Source organism: Sebastes umbrosus, chromosome 15 (assembly GCF_015220745.1).
Source record: "Sebastes umbrosus isolate fSebUmb1 chromosome 15, fSebUmb1.pri, whole genome shotgun sequence".
In the NCBI taxonomy this organism is placed as follows: domain Eukaryota; kingdom Metazoa; phylum Chordata; class Actinopteri; order Perciformes; family Sebastidae; genus Sebastes; species Sebastes umbrosus.
Window position 1 is genome coordinate 16409832 of NC_051283.1, and position 27879 is coordinate 16437710.

The 27879-nt window shown below is 41.8% G+C and overlaps 1 protein-coding gene across 2 annotated transcripts in view; it reads right to left on the bottom strand.

The window, feature by feature from the left end:
• The window catches only part of ctnnal1 (catenin (cadherin-associated protein), alpha-like 1), a 58978-nt gene extending 31680 nt beyond the window's left edge, over window positions 1-27298 (bottom strand). For both annotated transcript variants that reach the window (XM_037794875.1, XM_037794874.1), the window contains exon 1: window positions 26904-27298. In XM_037794875.1, the coding sequence (XP_037650803.1) occupies window positions 26904-26999 (96 nt within the window). In that variant the 5' untranslated portion in view covers window positions 27000-27298. The remainder of the gene's footprint in view (window positions 1-26903) is intronic.
• Between the last annotated feature and the right edge of the window lie 581 nt (window positions 27299-27879).

The following is a 27879-nucleotide window of genomic DNA, read 5'->3' on the forward strand; positions in this document are numbered from 1 at the left end:
GAGACGATAGAGAGACAGAAGGAATAGAAAGTATGTCTTATCAGCACAGACAGACTATGCTGGTTGTAATGAACCTCTGGAGGTCACGCAGAAAGCCTCAGCATCATCAACTATAAAGCGAGGAATCTGTCTGTGGGTATGTGGGTGTGTCCTTCACATAAGTCGAGAAACGCTCATCCGATCGACTTCACACTTGGTGGGTGTATTGCTGGGGATCCCGTGGAGTGCTTTGTCAAATTTGGTGTAATTTGGACAAGCGACACCTTCAATATTGATCAACTTTGAATAAACAAGCGCCCAGCGCGCAGTGAGGGTGGGGCTTCAGGGCTCTGCAGACTAAATCCAGCATGTCGTCCACAGCGGGCAGACCGCGGCTCAGTTCACTGCTGCTGGATCCTGGATGTAGTCCGCTAACACTGGATAGCGTTACAACCAGCTTTTCTTCACTTCTGCAGTGGGCAGACCGCAGCTCATCGACTGCAGTTATACGTTATAGCCTATGTTTCATGGATGCTGGATAAAACGTTACAACTAGACTCTTCTTTACTTCCCTAAAGTCAAGACGTGGATTCAACAAGAGCAGATAGCCAGCTGGAAGCAGAATTGAATGTATTTCATTGGTGTGACTGTCAGTAAACCGCGACTGGGGAAAGTTTTTCCCCGTGAGCAAGACTGTATTCCCCGGTGTCAGACAGACTTGACACTACCTTATAACACTAATAACGATACCGCCAGCAAAATACCTCCGCTGATTATGTAATCCATGTTACACATTATAACCGCAGTAGTTATATCAAAGCAAGCAACTAATACACCTATTTGGAAGTGTATTTCACCGGTGTATTGTACCGGTGTTTCCGAGTAACCGCGACTTGGGTGTGTAATGCAACTATGTCATGGCAGGTGTATTGTTGGACCCAAGGAAGCGCAGTGTCGAGTGTGAAGTTGTTTTGAACAGGCATGTTTTCAACGGGCACTGCACTAGTGCTCCTCTAAATCTATTCCTGAGATTTATAATTTATTTAGACTCCTCCAAACCAGTGATAGCAGCCTATAAGCCTGATATTATCAGGCTGCTTCCAACTAGTGAACTTACTACTTCTTCTTCATGCACGCACAAACACACCTATCTAGCTGAAGCACCTTCCCAGAGATAAAGGCAGAGAGTGCAGTGATTTGGCAGTGGTAGCTGTAGCTCTTTAGGATGATTGAACACAGATGTTTTTTTCCCAGCAGGACAGATAATTCCAGAGAAAAGATAGTGAAATCACTGCGTGCCTATACAACCACAAGATGACGGGGATAATACCAGCTGATTGCCGAAGAGAGAGGCAAAGGAGGGGGGAAGGGGGGAGAAGGGTGCAGCGCACCGGGAGGTGATGGATGTGGGAAGACTACAGAGGCCAACAGAGGGGCAAGCCAACAGCCATGCAGTAGAACCGACAAACAGATTAGCATTCCTGTGTATTTATGCTCAAAGGACAAGTATATCTCTGTGCTCGAATCTCTTTGAGACTGTAAGATTTTCATTAGATTATTATTGAACTTAAACTGCATTTGCATGAGAACACTGCTTTTATATTGTTCTCCATAATTATCACAGCATTAGTTTGACATCAGTACTTCATGATATTATTGTTTTTTAACTTCCATTCCCCAGGTGGCCAGAAACATGACTCCAAATGAATGCTTGTGTTGCCCCGTGTGAATAGGCAAACGTATCCTCATACAACAGTTCGTATGATACCTTCCGAAAAGTTATTCCTAATTTTTCGTACATTTTCCTATGAATGTCCGGCAACATGTGACAATTTCCGATCATTACATGCATAGAGTCTTTTCATAATAAACTTCCACATAAATAATAAAAATCCGATAAACTTCTTCACAGGAAACAACTTGGTTAGGTTTAGGAAAAGATTGTGGTATGGGTTAAAATAAGTATTCTTGAAATACTTTCGTTAGGTTTAGGCAACAAAACTACTTAAGTACTTAGGTTAGGTGTAAGATAAGATTGTGGAAGTGGCGTTACTTAAGTATGGAAGTTAAGTGGGATGCGAACAGCGGTCTCCTGGGCAAAAGTCCAGTGTTTTTTGACCCACCCATCCACCCCGAAATCCTCCCAACGCGGCGTTTGTCACTCTTTATACTTCCTGTTTCATGATAAAGTAGATTACATACAAATTGATTTTGTGGAATTACACTGCATTACTTTTTGTAGGTATAGGAACAGTGTATGAGAACAGCCTGAATATGCAAACGTTTGCTAACAAGTTGGAGATGTATGTATTTATAAAGGTGTTATAAATATGTTTACAGCTTGTTTCTGCTCACCCCAAGAGGGGAAATCAGCTTAAAAAGCTTAGTTACAATGCAATTATATGGCATCAATAAAATATGATATTGAATTATTCACACATTTCCCACTGCTAGTGGAGGAATGTTGCTAGTTAGTCAAGATTTGTATCTCCCTCGGGTCATTTTAAATATAGCATTACGCTTGGCTAGTGAGTTATATTTGTTGGTTTATTTTCCTTATCATGTTTTCATGTTCCAAGTTGCTCCCTGCTGGCATATAATGTTCTGAGCCAGTTTTCACTTTGTTTGACTAAAGTCTGGGCAGTGGATCGACTCAGTAAACATGGCGGACGGGAAAGCGGGTGACATGTGACAAAAGGTCACAGATCAGGAGACGAGCACATGACATGAACCTTAACCCACTCGCTCATGTGTGCCAACAGACACGGAGCCAATGAGACAGACGAGCAGGCGGACGCTGATGGAGGCAGACACAGAGAAGTGGGGGCGTACTGAGGCTCGCAGATACAGAAACAAGGGCTGACGGACAGTAAAGACAACCTGAACGGCATACATGCCAGTTGAATGAGTTTGTATTTTTATCAGATTGTAGCCCATTTGAGGAGTTGTATGAGAGAAGGGCACCGTTTGGCCTCCAAGCTTTGGCTCAGCAATCAGAGCCGACATTTGAATATGTGGACAGGGAGATTAAATCCACAGCAAACCTCAGCGAGAAGATTACTTTATCTGCTGATGAATAACAACTAGCTGCGTGTAACCAACTACTGAAGAAGGACAATGACTAATAATAGAGTATAATGTCTCTTCTGTGAGTCTGAGTGACGCACCGTGGGTCTGTTATAGATGCACTTGTGAGGCCTTTTATTCAAGAGCTGAAAGAAATTACTCGGAAATAGTCAATACCAACACAACAATTACTTGTGTACCACTAACAGCTGGTTAGAGTTTGAATTTCTTTTGTACTAAAACCAATAACATACTTTTTTTAAGTTCACTTTTTGGAGAAATATGTTTCTTACAAAAACGTTTTTATTCAACAAAAGAAGCCAATCTTCGAAAAAAGGCTGACTTTTGTTTGAACACAAGCAGCTGCAGCTGCAAAAAACTGAATTTTAAAAAAGAAATGTGAATCAGAATTTATCTAATCAAAGAATATGTAAATAAGAAGACATTCAATGCCAACTTTTGGTGTATTTAACCCTAGTGCCAGTGCACGCCATTCACATTTCAAGACTAAAAAAAAAACAAGCTGCACATTACAAGCGGTGAAAAACACAAACCACAACGTGTTTTCTTCTTTGTGGAAAACAATTCTTTTTTCAAAGGACTCAAGTTAGGGGCATGATGAAATATGTCTTCATTCTCAGTGTGAACAATCACACGCGTCTCCACTCGAGTGCTGCACAAAAAAAGGGACACCCATAAGCATTGCTGTCTAACTAGTAAGTCAGCGGACACAGACAGTATTGTGGTCCTGGACTCTGTTACAAAACATACCAAACCAGTACGATTAGGCAATGTATTATGTTCAGCAAATTAAGCGACTGATCTTGTAGAGGCACGCTCTGTGTGCGCTGCATGTGAGATTGGACCCTGACGTATGGAAAAGATGGTACATATGACGCTGGTTAAAACATGTTCCTTGCTCCTCTGACCACCGTGGTATGCCATGGCCTTGATGTCTGCATAGTTGCATTGCATACCGCTAGAGTAGAGAAGAGACAGCCACTAAAGCACACACACACACACACACATAGCTCACATTCAACAGAGCACAATACCTCTTTTCATTCCTTCTTGCTCACGTAATTCTCTGGATAGTAAGTGGGAGGGAGAGAGAGAGACGGAGACAGACAAAGAGAAAGTCAGGGAGGAGGTCAACCAAGGAGGGGAGGAGGGCCCTGAACACAACGTGACTGCCGGGTCAAACCCCCTCTGGCTGTCTCAACCTGCCCCTTCTCCGGTGTACCTGGGGATTCTGTGGGGGTCAGCGTCAGATACAGAGCAGCCCCGAGGCAGTAGCTCACCTGGGCCTTGAGACCTACATGCACCAAGCTGTTCATACTGTGACTTCTCTGTGCTCTAACATTTACTTTACTGAAGAAACTGACTGACTGGTGCATGTTAAATATGATTTATTTTATTTGGCAGTCATGACTGGGGCTGGGTATACATTTTTGATAGTGGTGGCTATACAGTACCCAAACAAGATTTTCTCAGTACCTTTGGTTTGAGGAATATAAGCATTCCTGTATCTTCCTGGCTGTAGCTTCATATATTCTGTACACACACTCCTAACTCTAAACAACAAAGTGAATAAGAGTATTTCTCACACCAATACAGTGTATTCCTTTAACATAACCAACCATACAAGAACTTCAGCTAGGAAAAATACTAAGTCAGAGTCTAAAATTAGTAATGGTTATTAGGGGTGTAATAAAACATTGATACACCTACGTATCGCAATACTATGTTTTGTGAAACTGTATCGCTTTTCAAAAACACTGTATTGATTTTTAATTAATAGGTAAAAAGGAAAGATTTGTGGCAGACAGTGGTTCTTTTTGTGTTGTTTTTAAACCCCCAACCCCAAGATAGCAGTGTTGTAATGGGCTATGGCTCTGGGGTCGTCCTTTAACCACAAGGTTGGCGGGTCAAACCCCGGTTCCTACTGTCTGCATGTCGAAGTGTCCTTGAACGAGACAAGTTGCTCCCCGGGTGCTTTACAGCAGCCCACTGCTCCTAAGGACGGGTTAAATGCAGAGGTCAAATTTCATATGTGTAACTGTATGTAAATTATATGACGAATCTAATAAAGTTTAAGTTTAGTCTATCTTTAGCCATAGAGAATGAAGTCTTTCGTAATGTGGTGAATACAATGGAGCCTCGTGTTTATACTATGACAGTTTTCCTAAAATCGGGATTATTCGCACATTTTTATCTGTTCAAAATGTACCTTAAAGGGAGATTTGTCAAGTATTTAATACTCTTATCAACATGGGAATGGGCAAATATGCTGCTTTATGCAAATGTATGTATATATTTATTATTGTAAATAGATTAACAACACAAAACTATGACAAATATTGTCCAGAAACCCTTACAGGTACTGCATTTAACATTAGAAAACTCAAGCCCAACAGGCAACAACAGCTGTCAGTGTGTCAGTGTGTCAGTGTGCTGACTTGACTTTGACTTGCCCCAAACTGCATGTGATTATCATAAAGTGGGCATGTCTGTAAAGGGGAGACTCGTGGGTACCCATAGAACCCATTTTCATTCACATATCTTGAGGTCAGAGGTCAAGGGACCCCATTGAAAATGGTCATGCCAATCTTTCCTCACCAAAATTTAGCGCAGGTTTGGAGAATTACTTAATAACCTCCTTCACAACAAGCTAGTATGACGTGGTTGGTAACCTAACATTGGAGACCATTGGATTTATAGATTCATATGATATCAATATCTTCACTCTAGCTTTGAAACTGAGCCCGCTACAACCTCCGAAAGATTGATTGCGTTAATGTGTTAAAGAGATCAGTGGCGTTTGCATTAACGCGTTATTATCACGTTAACTTTGACAGCCCTAATCGCAATATACAGTATAGTCTTATCATCGAATCATGATACGTATCCTATTGCCAGATTCTTGCCAATACACAGCCCTATCAGAAACAAGGCTTATACATTCATTTTATTTATCAGAAAATGTCTGATTGAAGAATAAGTAAAAAACACTGAAGAAGAATCTGATAAGGCTTTCAAGGCCAACTTTCAATATTTGGGCAGTTTTCAACTACTCAACACATTTATACCCAATACTCACATAGCATGGAGGTTATGAACAGCTCTAGCAATGACACTCTTCTCATTATTCTCAACCACTATTCTAGCACAGAACCGAGATTGCAGCTGCTTTCACTGTGCATTTTCATGGTCAAAGGCATAACATGATTTGCCAACTAAACTGTCGTATCTGTTCTCTTTGCAGTTAAATCTCTGCAGGTGACCGTGACTTTCCCATTAAAGCTGAGCTGACATCTAACCCCCGAGTAGTCAAACTGAAATGTTTGCTCCGGGCTCCTCGTATGACTCACAGCGCGGCGGCGTGTCAAACACTGTACTCTTTCTCTCCTGTTCCAGCTCTTGTCGCACCACGGCACAACAGCGAGTGCTGCTGCAGAGTGCATCATCATTTTTATGTGTGTGTATGTGAGGAATTCAAGCTTGGTCAGATTAGCTGACTCACCAAGTATACCCCATGAATTTAATGAAAAAATGCAGATATGTTTTGCTGAATAGAGCACTTAAACCAATTTAACAACGAGTATATCAATCAAAATATTTGTAATGCTGACAATGCCAACTTTGTTTTGGCTTGGCCTTCGAAACAATGCCAAAAGTAGAGTTCTTTGAATGAAATATAAACCAACAATTAAAAAAGCAACAGCAAGTTAAATGTTGTTGTAAAAACATATTTTGTTCGATTGTGAAAGGCAGTTGGCTCTTTGTTACAACAATCTGACAGTCAATGGGCTCGGGCTGCCCACGTGTATGCAGAGACGCCGAGACAAAACAACAGAATAGATTGTAAGGTTGGCACGCAGTAGGCAAACCCAATAAACTCAGCCAGATATTTTCCCAGGGACCATTCGCTGTCAAATAAATGACAAATATAATCCCACTTATTTCTTGGTATTACGGCTTGGCATCGATTCCTTGGTGCTCTGCCACGGTTCAAGTCTTCGTAGCCTCTCTGAAACCTCTCACAGACGGATTTCCAAATAGAGGGATGGAAAAATGGCCCAGGGCTTCCAGATTACATATTTGTGATTGTTTCACAAGAAGAGAAGTATTCATCTCCAGGGCTTGGCAGGCAGCAGACTGGCTTACCATTCATGTGCCATAGCGGGCTAGTGTTTCCACTCAGGGAGTAGAATCTAAGAGGAAAGCAGAACAGGCTGTGTGCTACCTGGTGCTCCATCACGGCTGTCTGAAAATAATGGGAAATCTATCAAGTCTTAAGTGGGCCCACTGAGGGCGCTGAGCGGAGAGCTCTCCGAAGTCACTCTGACCTCTTGAGCTAGTTGTAGTTTACCGCGTGACAAGCAAATCAGTCTTTATTAAAACAGTCATCTTTTATCAGCAATTCCCAATAATACACTTTTATTCAAATGCTTATGTGGATGAAAGACGTACTTGAGATTTGAAGCGGATGTATCTACTCATTGAAGTACAACATGTGTTATGGGACCCCACCGACCCGGTTTGTTAGTGCACTGACAGTAACACATAATCTCTCTTGAAAACAGAGCATCGCTGCGGTGTAATGAGTCGGGCTGATATGAGGTGCAGGAAGCCTAGAGGAACCAGCAGCGGCTGATAAGAGGGAATGATAAACCTGGGAGAAAAACAGACGGACGGCTGTGATGGAGAGATAGACGGGAGGATGGCAGAGGGCATACAGTAAATAAGGAAAGAGGGTGGACAGCTAAGACGGAGAAAAAACAGAAGGCACGGCCCGAGAGGAGCTACAGAGGAAACAAAGTCTTTACCAGCTTCCTGTATCCAAGAACTTTTTAAGAAATAGCTCTCTTTCAGTGAAGAGTGACACTGCGATAGACGAGATGAGACAGTGTGACCTCTGATTCGATGGTCTTTGCTGGGGGATAGAAAACACAACATGGCTGCGGATCAATTTTTGCTCTGTTAACCACGACCCAAGGTTAACTAAGACGGGAAGGGGAGCAGAGGGAATCGATCTGCTCTGTTTGCTGAGCACTGGACCATGACATAAACTACTGTTGTGGTTCACCGACCTTGTTTCGCTTTAATAAGCCTTTTACAGTTTGCTGGTGGGAGAATAGTGAACAAGGAAAATCCGATTACAACTAATTTAATAACAATATTGAATTAAACAGTGCACTAAGAGGCACTTTATGAGCATGATTGACAAGCTGCGTCTTATCAAAAGACCCCGACTATCACTTGCAGTTTCTCAACTGCTGTGCACATGAAGCCGTTAGATGTTCCAGTTGAATTCTCTGTCTATATCTATCATTAATGAGCTATTTTAAAAGTTATAGTTAGATATTCTGGGAGTGTATGCTTTGTTGCCAAGAGATAGATGAGACGAGTGATACCACTCTCAGCAGTGACTTCAAGAATTTGTACGGATCAACAGCCCGTTTGCACGAAAAGGCATTTAAATGCCACGATAATGCGCCGTGTTGGGGTCCAACAAACGAGATACTTGTTAAGTAGCGAGTGTGGAAGGTGATGGTGGATTGTTTCACCTTTTGACAGAGCCAGGCTAGCTGTTTCCCCGTTTCCAGTCTTTGTGCTAAGCTAAGCTGACTGGCTCCTGGCTGCAGCTTCATATTTAACATACAGACCTCATCTCATCTTACACTCGGGCAGACGTCAAAAAGCACATTTACCAAAATGTCAAACTGCCTCTTACGTAGAACTGATTTAATCTCATTGTGAATTTCAGTCGACACATAAATATGTGCCATTATCTTGTCACATCTCTACAGCAGGGGACGGAAATCTCAAAAACTCTCATTCTACCAAGACTATATCTGAGAGTCTGGAGTTGAAAGGGATCTTTTTTTTTTGCACTTGTTTTGAGCAAAAGGAAATACAGGGGAGGTTTCTGCTGTCAAATAAATAATAAATCAATAAATTGAACAAGCTTCCCTAGGCGTTTCATTAGTGTAGCCCCCCAGCCTATATGCTGGAGATGGACTCAACTTTTTCCTATACCTGTGTGTGGGTGATGGTATTTGTGGGCATCTGCCAGCAGCTGAATACCACTGACAACATCTCACTTTAAGGGTGTAACAAATATTTCAGAGGCTGTGAATAATCAAAACATGCATCTTTTTAGTTATCTCAAAAATATGTATACTGTGTAATGCCTTAAAAAAAATAATTAGCAGGCAAATCATAGTCTAAGGAAGATTAACAGGGTCCCTGAATGTGAAATAAGTCATGTCAGCTCATAACAAACCTAAAACAGACAGAAACAAGGAAGGATACTGACAACACAAAGAATTGCGGAACGGATATAACTGTTATCATGCTGAAACCAAGACAGCCAGCCTGACAGCACAGACGTCTTTGATCTACGCAAGTTATCACAAAACATCCAAGACGTAATATCAAAGACATCCCTGGCCCAGGCAGCGGGGCAATGCAGATGAAATCCCACCCATTTGGAAATGTACACCGTACGCAGTTACAATTTTCTCCGGGCTACACTGGGCTCTTTGTTCCATAGAAGACCAGGTTATTTCAGAGAGATGTCTAATTCATACTTTTGCCTGGGAATAAATCTTTTTCAAGGATATGGCAGTTGTTTACTTTGGCACGGAAATGGAAACAAAGGGAGAAAAACACAGCAGCAAAGCTCACTGAGACATCACATATTACATCCCTATGTGAGGTCTCCAATCTCCCCATCAGATTCGGCTGCTGGCGATATTCGGGGGAAAGTTTCATAACTTCCAAACAGCATGACTCATAAAAAAAAAAGCCTTTGTCTGGACACTGAAGTCTCATTTCGTTTCATTAATTGAATAAGACTTGCAGCTCTAATAGAACATTCATATAATCGTATTAGGCAAGTGGGTTACATTCCAGGAAGAGAAACCAACAAAAATACTTCAGTGGAAGGTTTCATTTGCAGACACGGCCTGTTGCCGGTGTGCATAAACAAACCAACATTTGCAATTAATGAATAACCAAACCCTAAAATCGGAAGGTGCATTGTATCCTGTATTATGTATGAAAACAAACAAGATCCACAACAAGGCAACCATGAAAATAATCTTCTTCTAAAAGTTGAATAATTTAGATCAGTCTCACCTTGTGAGATGACGCACCTTCAAACGAAACAAGGGGGAAAAAAATGACTGTAACAAATCTTTCTCTTTGAACCTCTGGACCCCGACAAGAAAAAACACAACGTGGCCCAGAGCACTGTTCGTACTTTGTTCTTGCCATCTGACGCCAAACTCTGAATATCCCCCTCCATGATTTCTTTGTTGTTGAAACTTGATATGAAAGCACTTGAAAAGGGCAAAATCCAGTTCCTGATGAGGCTCTATTGTATTCTTCGTTCTGCTCCTCAATTATCTCAGTAAGGATCTTCTGGCCCGCCAGTTAAGATTGATGAGAAACTGTGTAAAACCCAAAGAGGCGGAACTGTAAATCGATGTAACCAAATCCATCATCACCCAACGTATTTTAGATGAAGCCAAAACCAGTACAATCAAGATAATTAAGGCCTGCATCCCCTCATCATCATCATCATCATCAGCAGCAGCTTGGTTTGTAAAACAGGCCTCAAAAAGTATCAACACCAAGTCCGCATTTTGACACTGAGAAAATCTCAACCAAAATCACTCACTATTCACTATATAGTGGACTATATAGTGAGTTTGACATTTTGTAGTGCTGTCTAAATGTATAGTGAGAATTATTATACCCTATATAATGGACTCAAAGTACCCCACAATGCATCATGAAAGTAGAGGACAGCGATGGTCACTAACCGAGCACTATATATCATCATGCATTGTGCTGAAGAAAAAATGTCAGACGGACGACAGGAAAGATAGCAGGGCGATTGAGACAAATCCATGGTTGTGTCCGAAGTCATTGATGATTTGCGGAGCGAAAATAATTTATCTAATGTGAGCAGGGCAGGGCATCACAACACAAACGGCCACAAAGTACTTTGTATTTATTAATTTGGGAAAATACGCTTATTGCCTCCACATTCACAACGGCTGTTAATTCTTACCTTTCAGAATAAAAGCATTTTGCTAAATGACAACTCAACAAAATAGCTTACATATGTATTTATCACACACAAAATAACATGTCAGTATTTATTATGGATGGTCTACCGACAGCAGCAGACGATCTGGCACCTTTTCATTACGTCACAGCAATGACGTAATTAACAGTGCTGAGAAAGTGTTTTTTTTACATTTTGACATTGAGCTCACTATATAGTCCTCTCCATAGAACTCCCTGAATAGTGAGTAGGGAGTAGTGAATGACAGAATGATTTCGGACACAACCGTTGTCTCTATCATGCCATTTTGGATGATGACGTTTGCACAGACGGTGGCTCTGAGTGGTCAAACAATCCTCTTTTGTTTGACGGATGCGAAAAAACGCAGAAAATGGAACCCCTTCTGAAAACTTCGGAAAGTTTCGGAGTAGGTGTGTCAATGTGGTTGACACAACGTGATGTCGTATTTATTATTTTTAAACGTGCGACAATTTCAGACGGACAAATGCGGAGTTGGTGTGCAAAGGCCTTTACCCTGAGAGTAAAATACCAGTCTCGGAGATTTCTAAACTCCAAAGAGAAGCAATCGAGCAGCCATCGCTCAAACAACATTTGTCCCAGAGTCACTTTCTTGGACGCAACACAGCATGAAGACAACAGCCTGCTCCCACAACCTGGAGGTACGAACACAACAGCCGAGCCATTGGCAAGTCGCCCCCCCTCAGGTTGTCTTCACACTGAGCCGTGTTTAATGACTGGGTAATTATATAAAGTCCTCAACAGGATAATCCCAACTGCTTGCCAACTCAGCCTCGAAAACATTCCATCAGTCATCATGATGGGTAATTACAAGTAATGGACAAATAATAGTGTGCGGTGAACAGTGTGTGAAAGTGGCTTAACCAGGCTCTGTGACAGCCTCCCACTGTGATGGCATGTTTTGTAGAAAGAGGGAAAAGTGTCTGCTTGGAGGACACTGACCTAACACACCTGACACAAAGGCACTGGCTTGCCTCTAATATAATAAGGCCTATTTACTTGAATGAAGAAGCAAAGTGACAAAGAAAAATGGGCTTCGTTTCTAACTCGCCTATTGAGGCACAAATCAAATGAAAAAGAAAGTGTCTGATGAAAACGCTGACATAATTCTCACAAGCTATACCTCCAGGATTTTTCTTTTTTGCCCTCCCAGTTTTTGAGCCTCTGAAAATTCTTCACAGATGAAAGGAGGGAGATGGGACGATAAGATGTGTCAGGAGCGGAAGAAAGTCACTGCAAACTATCCCAGTGCGAGACAAATCCTCATCCACAAGGAGAAAAAAGGTATTTATAATAACGTGGTCTTGAAGGGGTCTGACATTTGAGAAGAGAGGGACTTTAAAATGTGAATGACTGCATTAATAAATCAATGAAGTGTGTCAAACCAAACATCAAAACCCCTCATTGCAGAAGGATGGTGGCAGAGCAGGATGATTCATTGATGAAAGTGGTGAGCGAACGAAGCGAGGCCAAGTTCAAGCCCTTGGGGGGGAGGCACTAACTCATGCATACCAGTCAGTATAGAGTGCGTAAAGGTCTCGCCCTTTGAGACGTTGACTTTTGACCCGAACCGTGATGCTCCTATAAACAATACACAGACATGATTTCAGACAGCACTCTATTACACGTTGTAGGAGCTCGAAATATGATCCCTGTGAAGGAATGCAGCCCCCCCTGACTTCAGACTGCATAATGGCCTGTGTTGTGACACACCGGCTCCTTCACACATACTCACGGGGGGCTTAGGGAACATGCTTTCACTACATGACACAGGTCCATGTCTCAAAGTATTTGAAGTTATATTCAGGATTTATTTAAACTTCAGACAACATTTATTTGAACCAGTACCCGGAGCCTCTACATACACAAGCAGCAACCCAATCTAAAAGAAATTCCCAAAGTCCCACCCATAATAAATACTCATATAATTCCAATCACAAAGTTTTTATCTCATCAGCAACTTAAAAAGCTCCTTTCAGCCCTTCAGATAAAAGACACGCTTGAACGTCCAGAACAACCTGAACATTATTTATAGAAGGTGAGTGACTTTAACTTATTTATAGGGGTTGGCACTGAGTGTGTGCGCGCGTGAGTGTAAGTACACCCACGCTGGGCTGTGTTTCCCGGCTGGCTGGCCTCCAGCTGTCCCCCACCGGCTCCAGTCACCCAGAAACAGTGACAAGATGAGAGCACCCTCCCCATACTGATAGGGCTTAGTTAGTATCCGGTACTTTCAGGTTATCGATCAGGGATAAGCGTCACTGGAGCAGATTGGATGACAGGACAAATACATCAGCAGTAGGCTGAATCTGTGAATGATGGGCTTTTTTGGGCCAATTTAAAGAGGACCCATAGAGTGGTGCAAGAATGAGTCCTAAAACCCAGATATGAGTTAGCATTTTAGTACTTCCGATTCCCTCATCTCAAAGTCAATGGTTTTTTTGAATGGGTTTTATGGGTTAGATGCCTGAAATAAGGTCTGCGGTTAACACAAGTTTAAGAGATTTAAACTTTTTGTTATACGATATAAAATACGTCCGCAAATATCCCACTCGTGAATGTTGAAGCCTTAATATGTCTTAAAAAAGGTGGCTGCTAACAAGTGGCTAAATGAGACTACTAAACGTCATCACGCCGACTTGTTTTTGCCTTTACAGCCTCCTTGTGTATACTCGCGCTCATGCAACCGTGGTGTAGTTGTTTGCCGATTGCATTTATGCTTTAAAAGTCATAAAAGTGGTGTTCGCTAGAAGAGATTATTTTATGGAACAAAATGTTTGCCACCACAGACTGGATATAAGGAGTGGTTTTAGTCACCGTGACTTCACCCATTGGTTTGTGGACTGCCGTTTTCGAGTTCGGCATCTTGGTATTTGGCCGTTGGCATCTTGTTTTTTTTGCAACCAGAAGTGACATTCTTAGGCGACCAAAAAAGGTTAGAATTAACTTTGATGAACTGAAAACACACTGTGAATGGGTTAAAGTTGTAAGACGAAAATATGGACAACACCCAGACCGGACAAGGCCGTGGTAGCAACCAGTCAATCACAAGGTAGCAGCGCCCTAAAGCATGCTTATTTTCAGATGCATACTTGTATTTTGGGTTTCTACTCAAACATGTTTACATGTTTTAATGTTCAAAAAAAGCTTTGTTTTTCTCATACCAGCTGTGCTGCAGCACCTCTTTTCACCCTCTGTCTGAATTGCTCTGTTTGAGCTCCTGCCCCGCCCCCTCTCTGATTGGTCAGTTGGCCCACTCTGTTGTGATTGGTCAACCGAACCAAACACTTCTGACTCCGCTCCAGCTCCACTCTAACTAGCTTTGTTTCAAGGTGTACCGAACCACCCGCTAAACTGGTATTATGCAAATGTGTTACTTGGTGACATCACCACGTTACAGAAGAAAATGCTTCAATCAAGGTGTTTCGGGGAGTTCAGTAACAGTGTTTCTGTGGGGGAGAGTAACTCCCTTTGTCGTGGACTTTGAGCTTTGTAACTTTGCAGACCTTTTACATGCACAAAAAAATATATAACACACTAAAGGAAAGGAACGAAGCACAAAAGCATAATAGGTCCCCTTTAAATGGCCTGTGAACAGGTTTACATAATGGGACAATCTAAAGAAGATTCACAATGCAGCGTCTTTTCTTCACAGTTGCTGGCCTATATACTGTAGATACACCCCCTACTGAAGCTGCCATTTGAAAAGACAACTTTAAAATGGCCTGTGAAAATCTGGCTACTTAATATAGCTCCCATCCTGCACAGGATTTGAGAACAAAACCTGTTTGTTCAGAAACAGCCTATATAACAACTATGTAATCTTATCGGTATCAAGTTAAAACCATATTGTCCTACTCTTGGTACGAAGTCTTTTCACAGTGTCTTAGATCATATCTGCTTACAATTGTGCTCTCAACACTGCACTGGCTTCCAAAAACATTTCCCCTGAAGATATGTGTCAGTCAGACAAAAGATGGTAAGAACACCATCATCTTGATCACTCTCATGGATTCAGTGTCAAAGAAAGGGACAGCCAAATCTGGCTGAGCTGGTTACATGCTGTTCCCGTCGCCGTTCCTCAGAATAGGTGCAAGGATTATGTCTCAGTTTACAGTACAGAAAAAATGATCCTAAGAGAAATGGTAAGGCTGAACTTTTCAGCTCTGTGCACGACTTGTAGCCTCGGGCTAGGTTTTCCGTAGGCTGCATAATTAAGGAGGTGATACAGGGACACTGGACTCTCTGGAGAGATTGAGATTAAAAGGGGGCTAAGTGTAGAGAGATGGAGACAAACGAAGCGCAAGGCTGAAGACAGAATTAAAGAGCAAGAGAGTAAGGTGTGTGACGGGAAAACTAAATCAGGAAATTGGGCAGAGCCACAGAAGAAGGGCGGAAGCGGAAGGCATACAAACAAGGTGCTATAGCGTATTACATACTGATACTTCCTCACACCAACACCCTGAACTCACATCATAAAGAGACGGTTTCAAGTGTCCATAATAAGTTACTCTGCTGGCCTCTTTATGGCCTTTACTATTGCAAAAGGTCAAATGTGACACACTTGACAATGCAGTTTACGGTTCAATTAATTAGATAACTGCTAAACAAACAATATTGGTCAACATTTGCAATAAGAAAAGTACAGAAATAATACATTCCCATATACAGTATATCATGGGAAGAAGGTTGGTGTAACATAGCAGACTTTACTTATTGAAATTTCTCACTATTCTGAATTAGAAAAGATAAGAAAAATGTTTGGTATTCTGTGTTCTCCTTGTCCTTCACACTTCCTTTGTTCTGTCATGTCAAACCTCATCTCTTTAAAAGAACTCATTATCGAGAGGGGAGAAGTTCAAAGACGCTCGAAGAAAGCAATTAACACATACAAGCCAGACTGAAGGATTCCTCTGTGGTACAGTCAGCAATGTTGCTGCTGGAGAGGGAGAGAAGAACAAACATGATGGCTTGGAGAGCTTTGGGATGTGCGTCAGATAATTCTGTTTTGTATGACCTTAAAAGACAGTATTCATTAGACAACTATACCTCAACGTTTTATATAATACTCGTATTCAAAGCAAGTTGGGTTTTTTTTCAGATATCCTAATCCAGTGAAGTTTGAAAACTTTTTTTTGTCTCTTTGAAATGTTTCTATTTCCTTTATGAAATAGTGACGCTATGACAGACAAGTGGGATATGATCATGAAGTATTGGTTTGGCCTATCATATACAGCAGAGGTTTTCTGTGAGGTTTTGCTCCCTAGGGGGACACAGACTGAGAAATGTAAGGAAAAGTTACTGCGTGAGGTGAAAGTGAAAGTGAAAGTGAGATACTTAAAACCCTATGAGTCCGATTGCCAAAATTGAAGTCGAATATGTACTCTTTCTCAGAGTCATGACTCATGATATGCATATTTTTGAATTCAGTGTGATTTTCTGAAGATATCATTATCTCAGATGTCCATTGTGACTTAACATCCATAAATCCGCTTAGAAATTATAGAAAAAAAACACTCATAAATGTAAAACTTGCCCAAAAAGAAGACGTTTTCTTCAGTATAAGTAATTCGATAATACGGTATACAATTAATGGTGCAAATTTGCCAAAATGTAAACAAATATAGGTTAAAAATCAGCCCTCTATTGCAGCCATAGATGTATCTAGAGAACTCCATACAGCGTTGGAGGCCGTTCATTCCTATGAGAGTTGCTCAGTGGCGCATGAAGCCAAAATGGCTCGACCGGCGAGTGATAAATTACCAGGATCTTCCGGCGGTCTTTCGCGTTCATTGGGCCCATTGGACAAGCGCAGTAGCGTTTCCTTTAACTTCCTTTAACTAATCACATGAATGGAAGAAGGAAAATAACTCTGGATTTGGCTATTCGTGCAACCTTTAGAATCTAATGATTTAAATAAGGACTATTTAAGTGTTCGTAATGGGAAGTTGATTAGCTGTCGAGTTAAAGACATCTCTTTCCCAATGTAAGTCTTTGGGAAAAAGTCTTTTTGTGCCAAATGTCATCACGTGACGGACACGGATGTTGTAATTCCACCGTCTTGCCACTAATTTGCTTCAAAGCCCGTTGATCTCCCTGGGGGCTTGGTTGCAGCCCACGGCAAACTAAGTGACTCAATGGCAACATTATGCTTCCTGTTTACATCTCCCAAAGCATTATGGGAACTGTAATTCCAAAACGACTGTTAGACAAAGAACAATACTAGGTGACTAAATTCATTAATATTAACTTTTTTCATGTTGCAGTACAATTTTTTTATTTACAGTAGAGTAGACAGTGGTGTTGGGGGGACACCGTGTCAGACTTTGAACACATCAGGCAAAGAGAGAATAAGATATAGTGGTGTAATATTTTCACTTAGGACAATATGTGAAGCGAAATATTTAGTGGTACCCACTGAAATAGCTTAAAGATGACACGTGCAATTTTGTGCAACATTTTTTCAATCTTTTTTAGACGACCTCGCAGCTGGCAAGTTTTCCTGCCTTCTCCGGGATACGCAGAGTTTCCCCTAGCGAGGCCCAGACCCCACGTCGTGCAACGACTGTCCTAGTCAATGTCATGTGCTCGAGACTGGAATGATCATTCCACCGAGCCAAGAAACCGCCAACAGAAAAGCAATGGGATACAAACAGCTGCCTGCCAAATGCTCATCTGTTTACCTGTGGTTGCCCTGGCAGCGGACAATATAGATATGTTGTGTGATATCTTTGAGAGGGAGGGTACATGCCAACAAGATTACAGTAAGTGGGCTGTCCTTTCACACTCATCTGTCTCCTCTCTCCAGACAGCATGTGCACATCATGTTTCTGTCCATCTTTATAGCTGTGTGCCTGCATCAGTGGAATAATACTCATTCCTTTCATAAATACCTAACAGTATTTTTGCTATCTCATCATATCAGGTATATCCTTTTGATGTGTTGTTATTGAAATATTATGTACAGCTACAGACGGACTGGCAGGGAAACTGTTGTGCGTTTCGCTGAAGTTCGCAGATGGCCTCTGTGCAACAACAGAGTAATTAATGTCAATAATGTCCTTGTCTGTGCTTCTGGGCGTGTGTTTATGCATCTGTTTCAATCCACAGGGTGCTTCCATCCAGTGAGGCCGGACAACGCCATGCTACATTAGGCAACACATTCCCGCTGATAGATATCTCTTCCTGTGTGCTCACACTTTGAGATGAGACTAGTCATCACTATCTAATCTTCATAAACTAAGAATATACTGTAAATACGGGCTGGTAATGAGCCAGACAGCCACTTGATACCAAACAAGAACGCCTTTAATAGCCTTCGAGGACCCTTTACAGATAGAGGCTGAGCATGGCGAGAACAGATGTGGGGCCAAGTCATTGTTTTGCAAGTCACAAGTAAGTCTCAAGTCTTTGCACTCAAGTCCCAAGTCAAGACAGGCAAGTACTGAGTCAAGTCCGCAGATCCTAAACTTTTCGAGCCTTAAACAAGTCATAATACGCTCTTCCCTAAATGCAATGCCATTTTAACAGAAATTAAGTTTGTTCAGTTCAGTTTCAGTTTTTCCCCCACAAGTAAATCCTCTTCCCAAACAAAGGATCTCTTGAGGTCTACCTTAGAGTCCACACCTCTGGTGAAGAATCATTTAAACAGAAAGCAGCTGAGTTTAATTAAATTTGGTTTATAGCGATAACAGAATTGAAAATTAAATTTGAAAAATTCAATAGCAATATATCTTTACAGACATAATGTCCTGGTTTGTCTTTATAAGAACTCACTATCAACAGTTTTCTTAGGGACTATTTCGTTGGCAGGAATCTAAATGAGGGATAACTCAAAAACAAATTAAACTAAACTATCTGCATAACCAAAAGCCACCAGAGGACCCTACTTTATAGGTCCTTGAAATTGCATTTTCAATTGACACAGAATGAAAGACTGTGAGCACACTGTGCCACTGAGTTTCTCTGATAATGGGAGGGATGTTTAATCAATACTTTATCAACCTCCCCGCTACAGCAATACGTCTTGGTCGGAGGCCGAGGCTTTCATTGAGACAATTAAAAGCGGTTATCACTATTAGCTACAGCCTTCAGATAACTTAAATAGCAGAGGGTGAGATAGCTTTTCTCACCATTAAATTAACTCTGCTGTTCTCTCTAGCTGACTGATCCCTTTAGGCTGGGTTATTCTGAGGTTTCGGTCGCACACGTGCAAATCGCTCACACACACACACACACACAACTTTCTCATGTGGAAGTATATTAGCCGGCGAGAGGTCAACGGATCGACATGTGAGACGGACCCTTTTATCGGCACTTAAAGAGAACAGCGATCTGTAATGACTCCCATGATAGCAATAGTGTGAAGAGCGAAAGGGGGAGGACAAGGGGGAAAGACTGGTCATGCGAACCGTTTACGTTTGTGTGTGTGTGTGTGTGTTTGTCAGAAAGACACCAAAAAAAAATGGAGTATGAGAGAGAGTGAGGGCGGGAGGTTTAGGGGAGTGTGTGTTTTCATCAAAAGAGAGAATCTGAATTATCTAAACTGACAGAGTTAGCTGACTAATGCAACCACTTAACTAGAAAACAGGGGGAGTGGAATTACATCTCATTTCAATTTGACTACATAGGGTTGTTGACTGCCTGTGTATACTACCTACCGCAGGGCAAGAACTCGCCTCAGATCCTCATTTACACAACAATAATGCTCACTGTGAGTCATATATTTGATGTTTGAACCAGGAGGGGGGGATCTGCTGAAACAAAACACTAAACCACACGCTCTGTCGGTCTCAAACTACTGTGTAGGCAAATTAAAGAGTGTGAGTGTCAGTGTATACATTGGCCATTCTTTAAAATCTTCCACTCATAATGGCAAAACAGGCAACAGTGGCCTTCTGGTAAAGGTCAGACCTGCACTGAAAATTCGTTACCAGACACGTTGTTGTTTTGGTCGAGGCCTCAAAGGGTTGAAGGTGACAAGTCATGATGATAGTATATCAAGGCTACAGAAAGGTACAGAAAGATGATGATGTACATAAAGGAACATACCAGTATATATACCAACCATGTACTCCCCAAAGTACTCAAAAAAGGCCTCCGGCAGTGGGCAACCTCCAGTTCTCAATAGTGAAGCCAATGCTGAAGTGCCTTAAACTTGCATTCTTTGTAATAGCCAGCAGGGGGCGACTCCTCTGGTTGCAAAAAAAGTCTGATTGTATAGAAGTCAATGAGAAAATGACTCTACTTCTCACTTGATTTATTACCTCAGTAAACATTGTAAACATGAGTTTATGGTCTCAATTGCTAGTTTCAAGTCTTCTTCAATACAGCATGATTTTCATTTAGTAAATTATGGTCCCATTTAGAGTCAAATAGACCATAAAGCAGGGGATGCTTTAGGGCTTGGCTACCTTGGGATTGACATGTCGCTACCACGGCGTTGTCCGGTCAGGGTGTTGTCCATGTTTTTGTCTTGGAACTTCACAGTGTGTTTTAATTTTTTATTTAATTAAGGTTAATTATAACATTTTTGGTAGCCTATAAAAATGTTGATGATTTAGCATTCAGTTGGACTCCACCCCCTTGTGTCACTTCTGGTTGCAAATACCAAGATGGTGACGGCCAAAATGCCGAACTCGAGGCTTCAAAACTAGAGTCTACAAACCAATGGGTGACGTCAGGGTGACTATGTCCCCTTCTTATAAACAGTCTATGATACCACCCCTGTTACAAATACATACAAGGATATACATTAAGAATGTACAAACTTTATTCCATAAAGGACTCAGGCCAAAAAGACGTCATAAACATACTACATAGAGGCGTTTCTGTCTATTTATCCATTACTTAGAGTTCTTAAAGGGAGAAAGTAACACCAAATAAGAAAATATTATACAAAAATCCAAAAGGCAGTAATACTAAAAGAAACATGACAGAGTATTGATCACAAAAAAGGTCTAATGTATAACGCCTCATTAAGGCCTTTAGGGGCACAGTGTGTGTATGTGTGTATCCAAAAAGAGTCAAGTCATGGTGGCAACAACACACAGCAACACAAAAAATGCAAGTGGATACACATGAAACCTCAAACACCAGCAGCACAGATTACTTTAGTTTCTGTCGTCCATGAACAAACAATCACACATACCAAAGTACGCAGATACAAAGACACACAAACCACACTGGAATCCCCCACCCTTCCTACACACACACACACACACACACACACACAATAAAGGCTTATTTTGTCTCAGGCTAGTATATTTTGATCTGTGAGTGTGTGTGTGTGCATGCATGCTTGTGGCGCACTGTAATCCTCATGTGGTTTCACCTTCATGCCAGGGCCCCATTTGTCTTCATTATCATCATACGGCTGGAGGAAGCAGATCTGTTAGGGCTCGTGGCAACGGTAATGCCTCTCTGTCCGGGTATAAAAAACAACTTCAGTACCTGGACGTTTGTCATGTCACCCGTCCACAGGACCAGGAACATTAAGAGGGAAATAGTGCCTGCGTCATGCCTCAGTAAAACTGCATTTCCAATATTTCCAGAAAGATGGATGAAAATGTGACTGATGGTCGGTGCTCACAGAGCTGTTACATGAGGAGTGTGTTTATGGAGAGCTTTTTGTCAGCGTTTCATTTAGAGCAGAATTTATGTGGAAAATGCTAATGCTCTAAGCATATCACATCCACAAACTTGCCAGTGAGCTTTTTGTTTTTGTAATAAATATGCCATTTCCAATCCAGTTTGTGAGCAAAATGTAAAAAAGCCTTTTTACCCACAGTCCTTTTAGCTCATCAGACAGCAAAACTGCAAGCACCACAGAACCCCTGGAAGCATGACAAAGTCGACGCTAACAATGTTGGACAGAAAACAGATTTTCCAGCCCCAATTATAGTTGAAAATCTTTTAAGAAACTCCTGGCTTAGCCCTGCAAAAAAAAATGATGGAGCCGGCATAGCTGTGTAATCACAAGGCCAGTGTGTCACAAGTGTTTAAACGTTCACCAATCTGATCAAAGTCTCAGATATTACTCCCTGGCCCTTATTCCTTCCTTCCCACACATCTTTACCTCCAAACACCACCCTTACACCTCGTCATCCAGAGGACCACCATGTCCGCGCCCAGACAGGCTCTGGGTGTGTTTTTACTAGGAACACACCGCAATTATAAAAACCAGGGAACAGAACAGTTATTTCACTAATCACCACTTCAAAAACAGGAATCAGATCTCAAGGAAAAAGCAGACAGATTATCGCTAATTGCCTTCCAGCTGGCAACAGAGCCCATCACAGGTAGGACACACACACACAGCAGCAGACACATTCACAAAGTTAGTTTCCCTTCTCTCTGTGTGATGCCGGTTGCATTTTTGGCCAACACCGGGGCAATTCATTACCCTCGCAATGCAAGAAGTCCATTGGTATGGGATGGAGGTGGCTGAGGCAGAAAAGGTGAAGTAAAGCACATTAGTGAGGAGAGTGTGTCTGTTGTATCAAGAGCTCCTTCTGTTTTGAAAAGGGAGAAGTGAATGGTCAAATTGATAGGGAGGGGATGCAGCTAGAAAACATCCAGGTGGCCACATTACGAAAAACACATTCAGACATAATTTAAATTGCAAAAAAACTCTGAGTAGCACTAACGTTAAGAATGAACTCTTTCAGACTCAAAAAGATAAATGCATACACCAGGACTCAATAAGACAGGTGAACACACAAGCATGGAAAGAGAAGAGGTGGGTGGGACTGTGTGTGCACGTATCTATCTGATCCATGTGTGTGTGTTTGTGTGTGTGTCTGTGTCTGCGTGTGTGTGTGTGTGTGTGTGTGTGTGTGTGTGTGCAAGGCCGGGAGACTCCCAGGCCTATAATTACACCGTGGTGGGAGTGAAGCTGATAACAGAGGCCTGAGGATATCAACGTCATGAGAGGAGAGGAGAGGAGAGGAGAGGAGAGGAGAGGAGAGAAGAGGAGACATAATACAATTTAAAAAAGGGGATAGTGCACAACATGATATCTTATCAACGACCGGCTTTTCTCACCAACACTGCTTTTTCATTTCCTCCTGATAGTTATCTAATGACCCCTGCAGCACATGAACATGCACACACACACACACACACACTCACACACACATACATACAAAGCTGCTTTAAAAAAAAAAAAAGCCGCACAAATCAGCCCACACAGTCAGTGTGCGTTTACACTGGCTATAATGACTCAATTATAACCCATGTAAGGCAACACTCATTCTCAGAACCGTCACGTAAACCCCATAACTGAGTTATTTTACTCACGTTAAAGGCGGTAATGAGAGTACCACAGCCACTGGCACATACACAAGTTAGAGAGATTTCATTTGGCATTTTGATTCCATCTATGCACATGCCCTCGAACGCCCCAACACAGCAAGTGAAAGGGCTTAAATTGTTCTGTAAATGCAAGAAACAACAAATAGTAGCAAAGTCCCTTCATTTTCCTGTTATATTCCTATTTCCTATTAGAAAATAGGATACCACTCCTACTTCTGGTCATTAACCCAACAGTTATACAAGTCATGAACATTATTACCATGTAAAATCCACTGGTGTTACTGGGGAAGAATAAGTAAGCAACAACAAGCAAATCATATCATGGCAAACTGCAGCCCAACAGGCAACAACAGCTGTCAGTGTGTCAGTGTGCTGACTTGACTATGACTTGCCCCAAACTGCATGTGATTATCATGAAGTGGTCAAGTCTGTAAAGGGGAGACTCGTGGGTACCCGTAGAACCCATTTTCATTCACATATCTTGAGGTCAGAGGTCAAATGGCCATGCCAGTTTTTCCTCGCCAAAGTTTAGCGTAAGTTTGGAGCGTTATTTAACCTCCTTTGCGATAAGCGAGTATGACATGGTTGGTACCGATGGATTCCTTTGGTTTTCTAGTTTCATATGATGCCAGTGTCTTTACCCTACGACCTCAGGAGAAAATCGCAAGTTGCGTTAATGTGTTAAAGAAATTAGTGCCGTTAAATCAAATTTGTGTTAACGCGTTATCGCATTAACTTTGACATCCCTAATTTTAATATTATAGAAGACAAAGAAAAACAGCAAATATTCACATTTGAGAAAGAAATCTAGGATGGTAAATCCTATTTGTTGCTGTATCTGTCAATTGAATAATCAACAATCAATCAATAGATTGATCATTTCAGCTCTAGAAAGATGTTTTGTGCATATTTGCATAAATCGAGCGATTTGTTTGCGCGTGACCACGCTGGATGCAAAGCACTCACAGCAGGTGAAACTAATGTAGCGGTCAGCACCGACTGAGTGACCGTCCTCTAGATGACATCACAACAAAACATTACATACGGAGAGATAACGGTCCTTGGAAATGTTGTTTCTTTCAGCATTGCAGAGCTCTGTTGCTATGGGGACATGCCTCACACTGAGAAAAAAAAAAGAAAGTTAGGAAAGACTGTCCTTGAGGCCCACTATTCAACACTGAGGACTGCTTTATGCTGAATGTTACAGTATACAGCACATTCTTCTATAGGCTACTACCGACTGGAGCTCAGCCAGCGTTTCTCAGCGGGCAGGAGGGCACCATAAGTTTGCTGCAGTGTAAATATTATTAAGATAACGCAGAGTACAGCAGATTTACTGAATGCTTTTGCACTATATTACAGCACTATAAATATTCTTACAGTAATTGCTGTTCGCATCACAGGTTTAACCTTACCTGAATTTACCCTTCATTGCTCATACTGTATAACCAAACTTTCTTTTTTGGTGTACTCATGAATGACTGAAAGCACATCCCCTAACAGATCCATATCCAGTCAGTACAGGATGACCTTATATATTTCAGTGCAGTGAGAGGGAGGAAGCAGGCTTTCAGCGTTCACAGGGGGAGGACGTTGGCAGCGATCTTCCATCATCTGTATTGTGACAGACTCTGTTAACCCACCAGTGAGGGGCCTCTCTCTTCCACTGCCTCTCAGTGGAAACAACAGAGCATTTACAGGTCTCTCCCTCTTTAAGCCTCCTGCACAACAAGGGGATATTAGCATTTATAAGACTGGTGGTCACTCCCCTATTCAGGAGCTGCAACCCGCCACCTCCCAGGAAACAACAGTGGAAAACGGTCACATGGTAAAGCAGAAGCTTTGCAAAATGAATCATCTTGTCAGTATGAGCCAAGTATACCTAGACTTTTCTGTATACTTGTCAGTATAAGCCAAGTATTCTTTTGTATACTTTCGCTAAGTATATCTCTGATAAGTACATAAAAAGTAAACTGAAAGTATACTCTCTTATTTTAAGTTTAAAAGAAGTATACTAATAGCACACTTGAATAAACTTCTTTTTGGTAAGAGCTACTTTGTTGCACCATACAATAAAATGATTAATTAACTCATTGACCTGAACTCCATGCTTTTAGAGCTGGGGCTACTGTTTCGAGTGTGCAAGAGAGGAGTTGCTGAGAGAGTGCAGTGGCTTGTAAAGTGGCTCTTTCTTCTTCTTCTTCTGTTTATTGAAAAACAAAACACGTGCCTCAAAGTGGCCCAATTAGAGAAGTGGGAGTCACAGTATACATAGAGTTCAGGACTGGCAAAGGGCAGCAGCACACAACTTATTGGGAAACTGTTATGCCCTCTTGAACAAGTATTTTCTCAAAGTGTAGTGTGAAATGACTTCCAGGACGGTTTATGGTGATCTCTAGCAAAATAAGGAATTCATATCACAGTGACTTAATTGTTTTTTGGTTGGGGTGTTTAAAAGGGACTGTTTGTAACTTCTTACACGTATAAATCTACCGGGTCGTGATCCCATGCGAGCTCACATATGTGCGCTCGTGTGTGGCCAGAGTCTGCTCTGCCTGCTCGCCTTCACTCACAGCGCGCGCGTCCTTGCTGTCTCGCTCCACCTCTAGACGTTCATGCACGCACACTACACACTGCAGAGACTTCGTAGCTCCGCAGCGAGAAACGTTAACATCTCCGACCGGGTGCCGGTGTTTCCCCTGCGGGGCGCAGTCGGGAGGCGATAACGTTTCTCTTCCTGCTTCAGCCTCCGAAAAGCCAACACTAGGATCAGCAGTGATTCATGGAGAGACCTTCGCCTGGTCAGCTAACATTACTGCCAAGCAGGTGAAATATAGAGTGATATTGTGATTTTAGCTGACGTGTGTCGCCTCACTGTTTTGAGCGATGCTCGTTCATGTCTATTTAGAGCGAGTAAGCGCGAGCCCCGACGCTGACTTTCGTTGACTTAACGGCCACAGGTGTCGCTGTTAACAAGCATTTCTGAAAGTTACAAACAGTCCCTTTAATGCTCCCATTTAGTGTAGGTTGTTATGTAATTCTATCAACTTCTGCTTAACAACAACAATCTTTAGTCTTATTTGTTATGAGTTGAGTGAACATGTTAAAAGTTTTGAGCTCTTAAGCTGTTTGCAACAGCTCAGTAGCAGGCTGTAATAAACCACCATTATTGACAACAGTAGCATAATACAATGTAACAACTTGTAGCAAATTAAACCACACGTGGGATGAGTCTTTAAACACAACACGAAACATTCAGGCTCCGTGTATAAAAGCAGGTAAACAGGAGAATCAAAGTTGAGCCTCATGTGTGCGGGGCTGTTTGTTGTGAAGCCAAACTACGTTTTAAAGTCCACTTACAAATGTGAGCAGACATAACAACAAACAAGGCTACTTGTTTGTAAGTTTATATTGCACTCACCTGCGATACTAGAGGAATAAGCGTCTGCTCCACCGAGCGAGTTTTGATTTCCAGCCCGGAATCAAAGTTGCTGTTGCCGCACGGAGATGAAGCCATTCCCGCCGAGCTCTCCCTGCACGCACACACACACAATGCACGGCACTATACTGAGTTTACTAAAGAGCCCTTTGCTTTGCTTGTTTCGCAGCTGCAAACTGGTGTAATAGACTTGCTTTTGCACGCCGAGGATGTTTCTGAATTGGTTTACACCGAGTCGTTTTACCGAGTGTCTCTCTGCGCACAGCACGCTGGTTTTAATCCACTCCGGCTCGGTGGTTGCGCCGCTGAACCCGCTAATGTCCATGTAGTTTACTCAACAACGGCAGGGAGCAGACTGCAGCAGCACACCACCACTACTGTGGGCAACCACACACACACATCACACACACACATCTGCTGGCTGCTCATGTGCACATGCATCTCCAAAGTGCACTTCGTCATTTAGCTGATAATCAGGATTTGATTTTTAGTTCACTCAGAAACAACAGCAGTTATGTAACTCAAAAAAACAATATCATCAAATCAGACACATTTTGGGCATTTGAAATCTGTTTGTGCAAAAAAAAAAGGAAGATTTGATGGAACTTTTTGATTTAAAAAATGCATCATGCAAATTTCAGAAGATGTCATATAGGAGTTATAGATTTAAACATTCATAATCCACCCATGCAGAACTGCAGCAGCACACCACCACTGTGGGCAACCACACACACACATCACACACACACATCTGCTGGCTGCTCATGTGCACATGCATCTCCAAAGTGCACTTCATAATTTAGCTGATAATCAGGATTTGATTTTTAGTTCACTCAGAAACAACAGCAGTTATGTAACTCAAAAAAACAATATCATCAAATCAGACACATTTTGGACATTTGAAATCTGTTTGCGTGCAAAAAAAAAGGAAGATTTGATGGAACTTTTTGATTTAAAA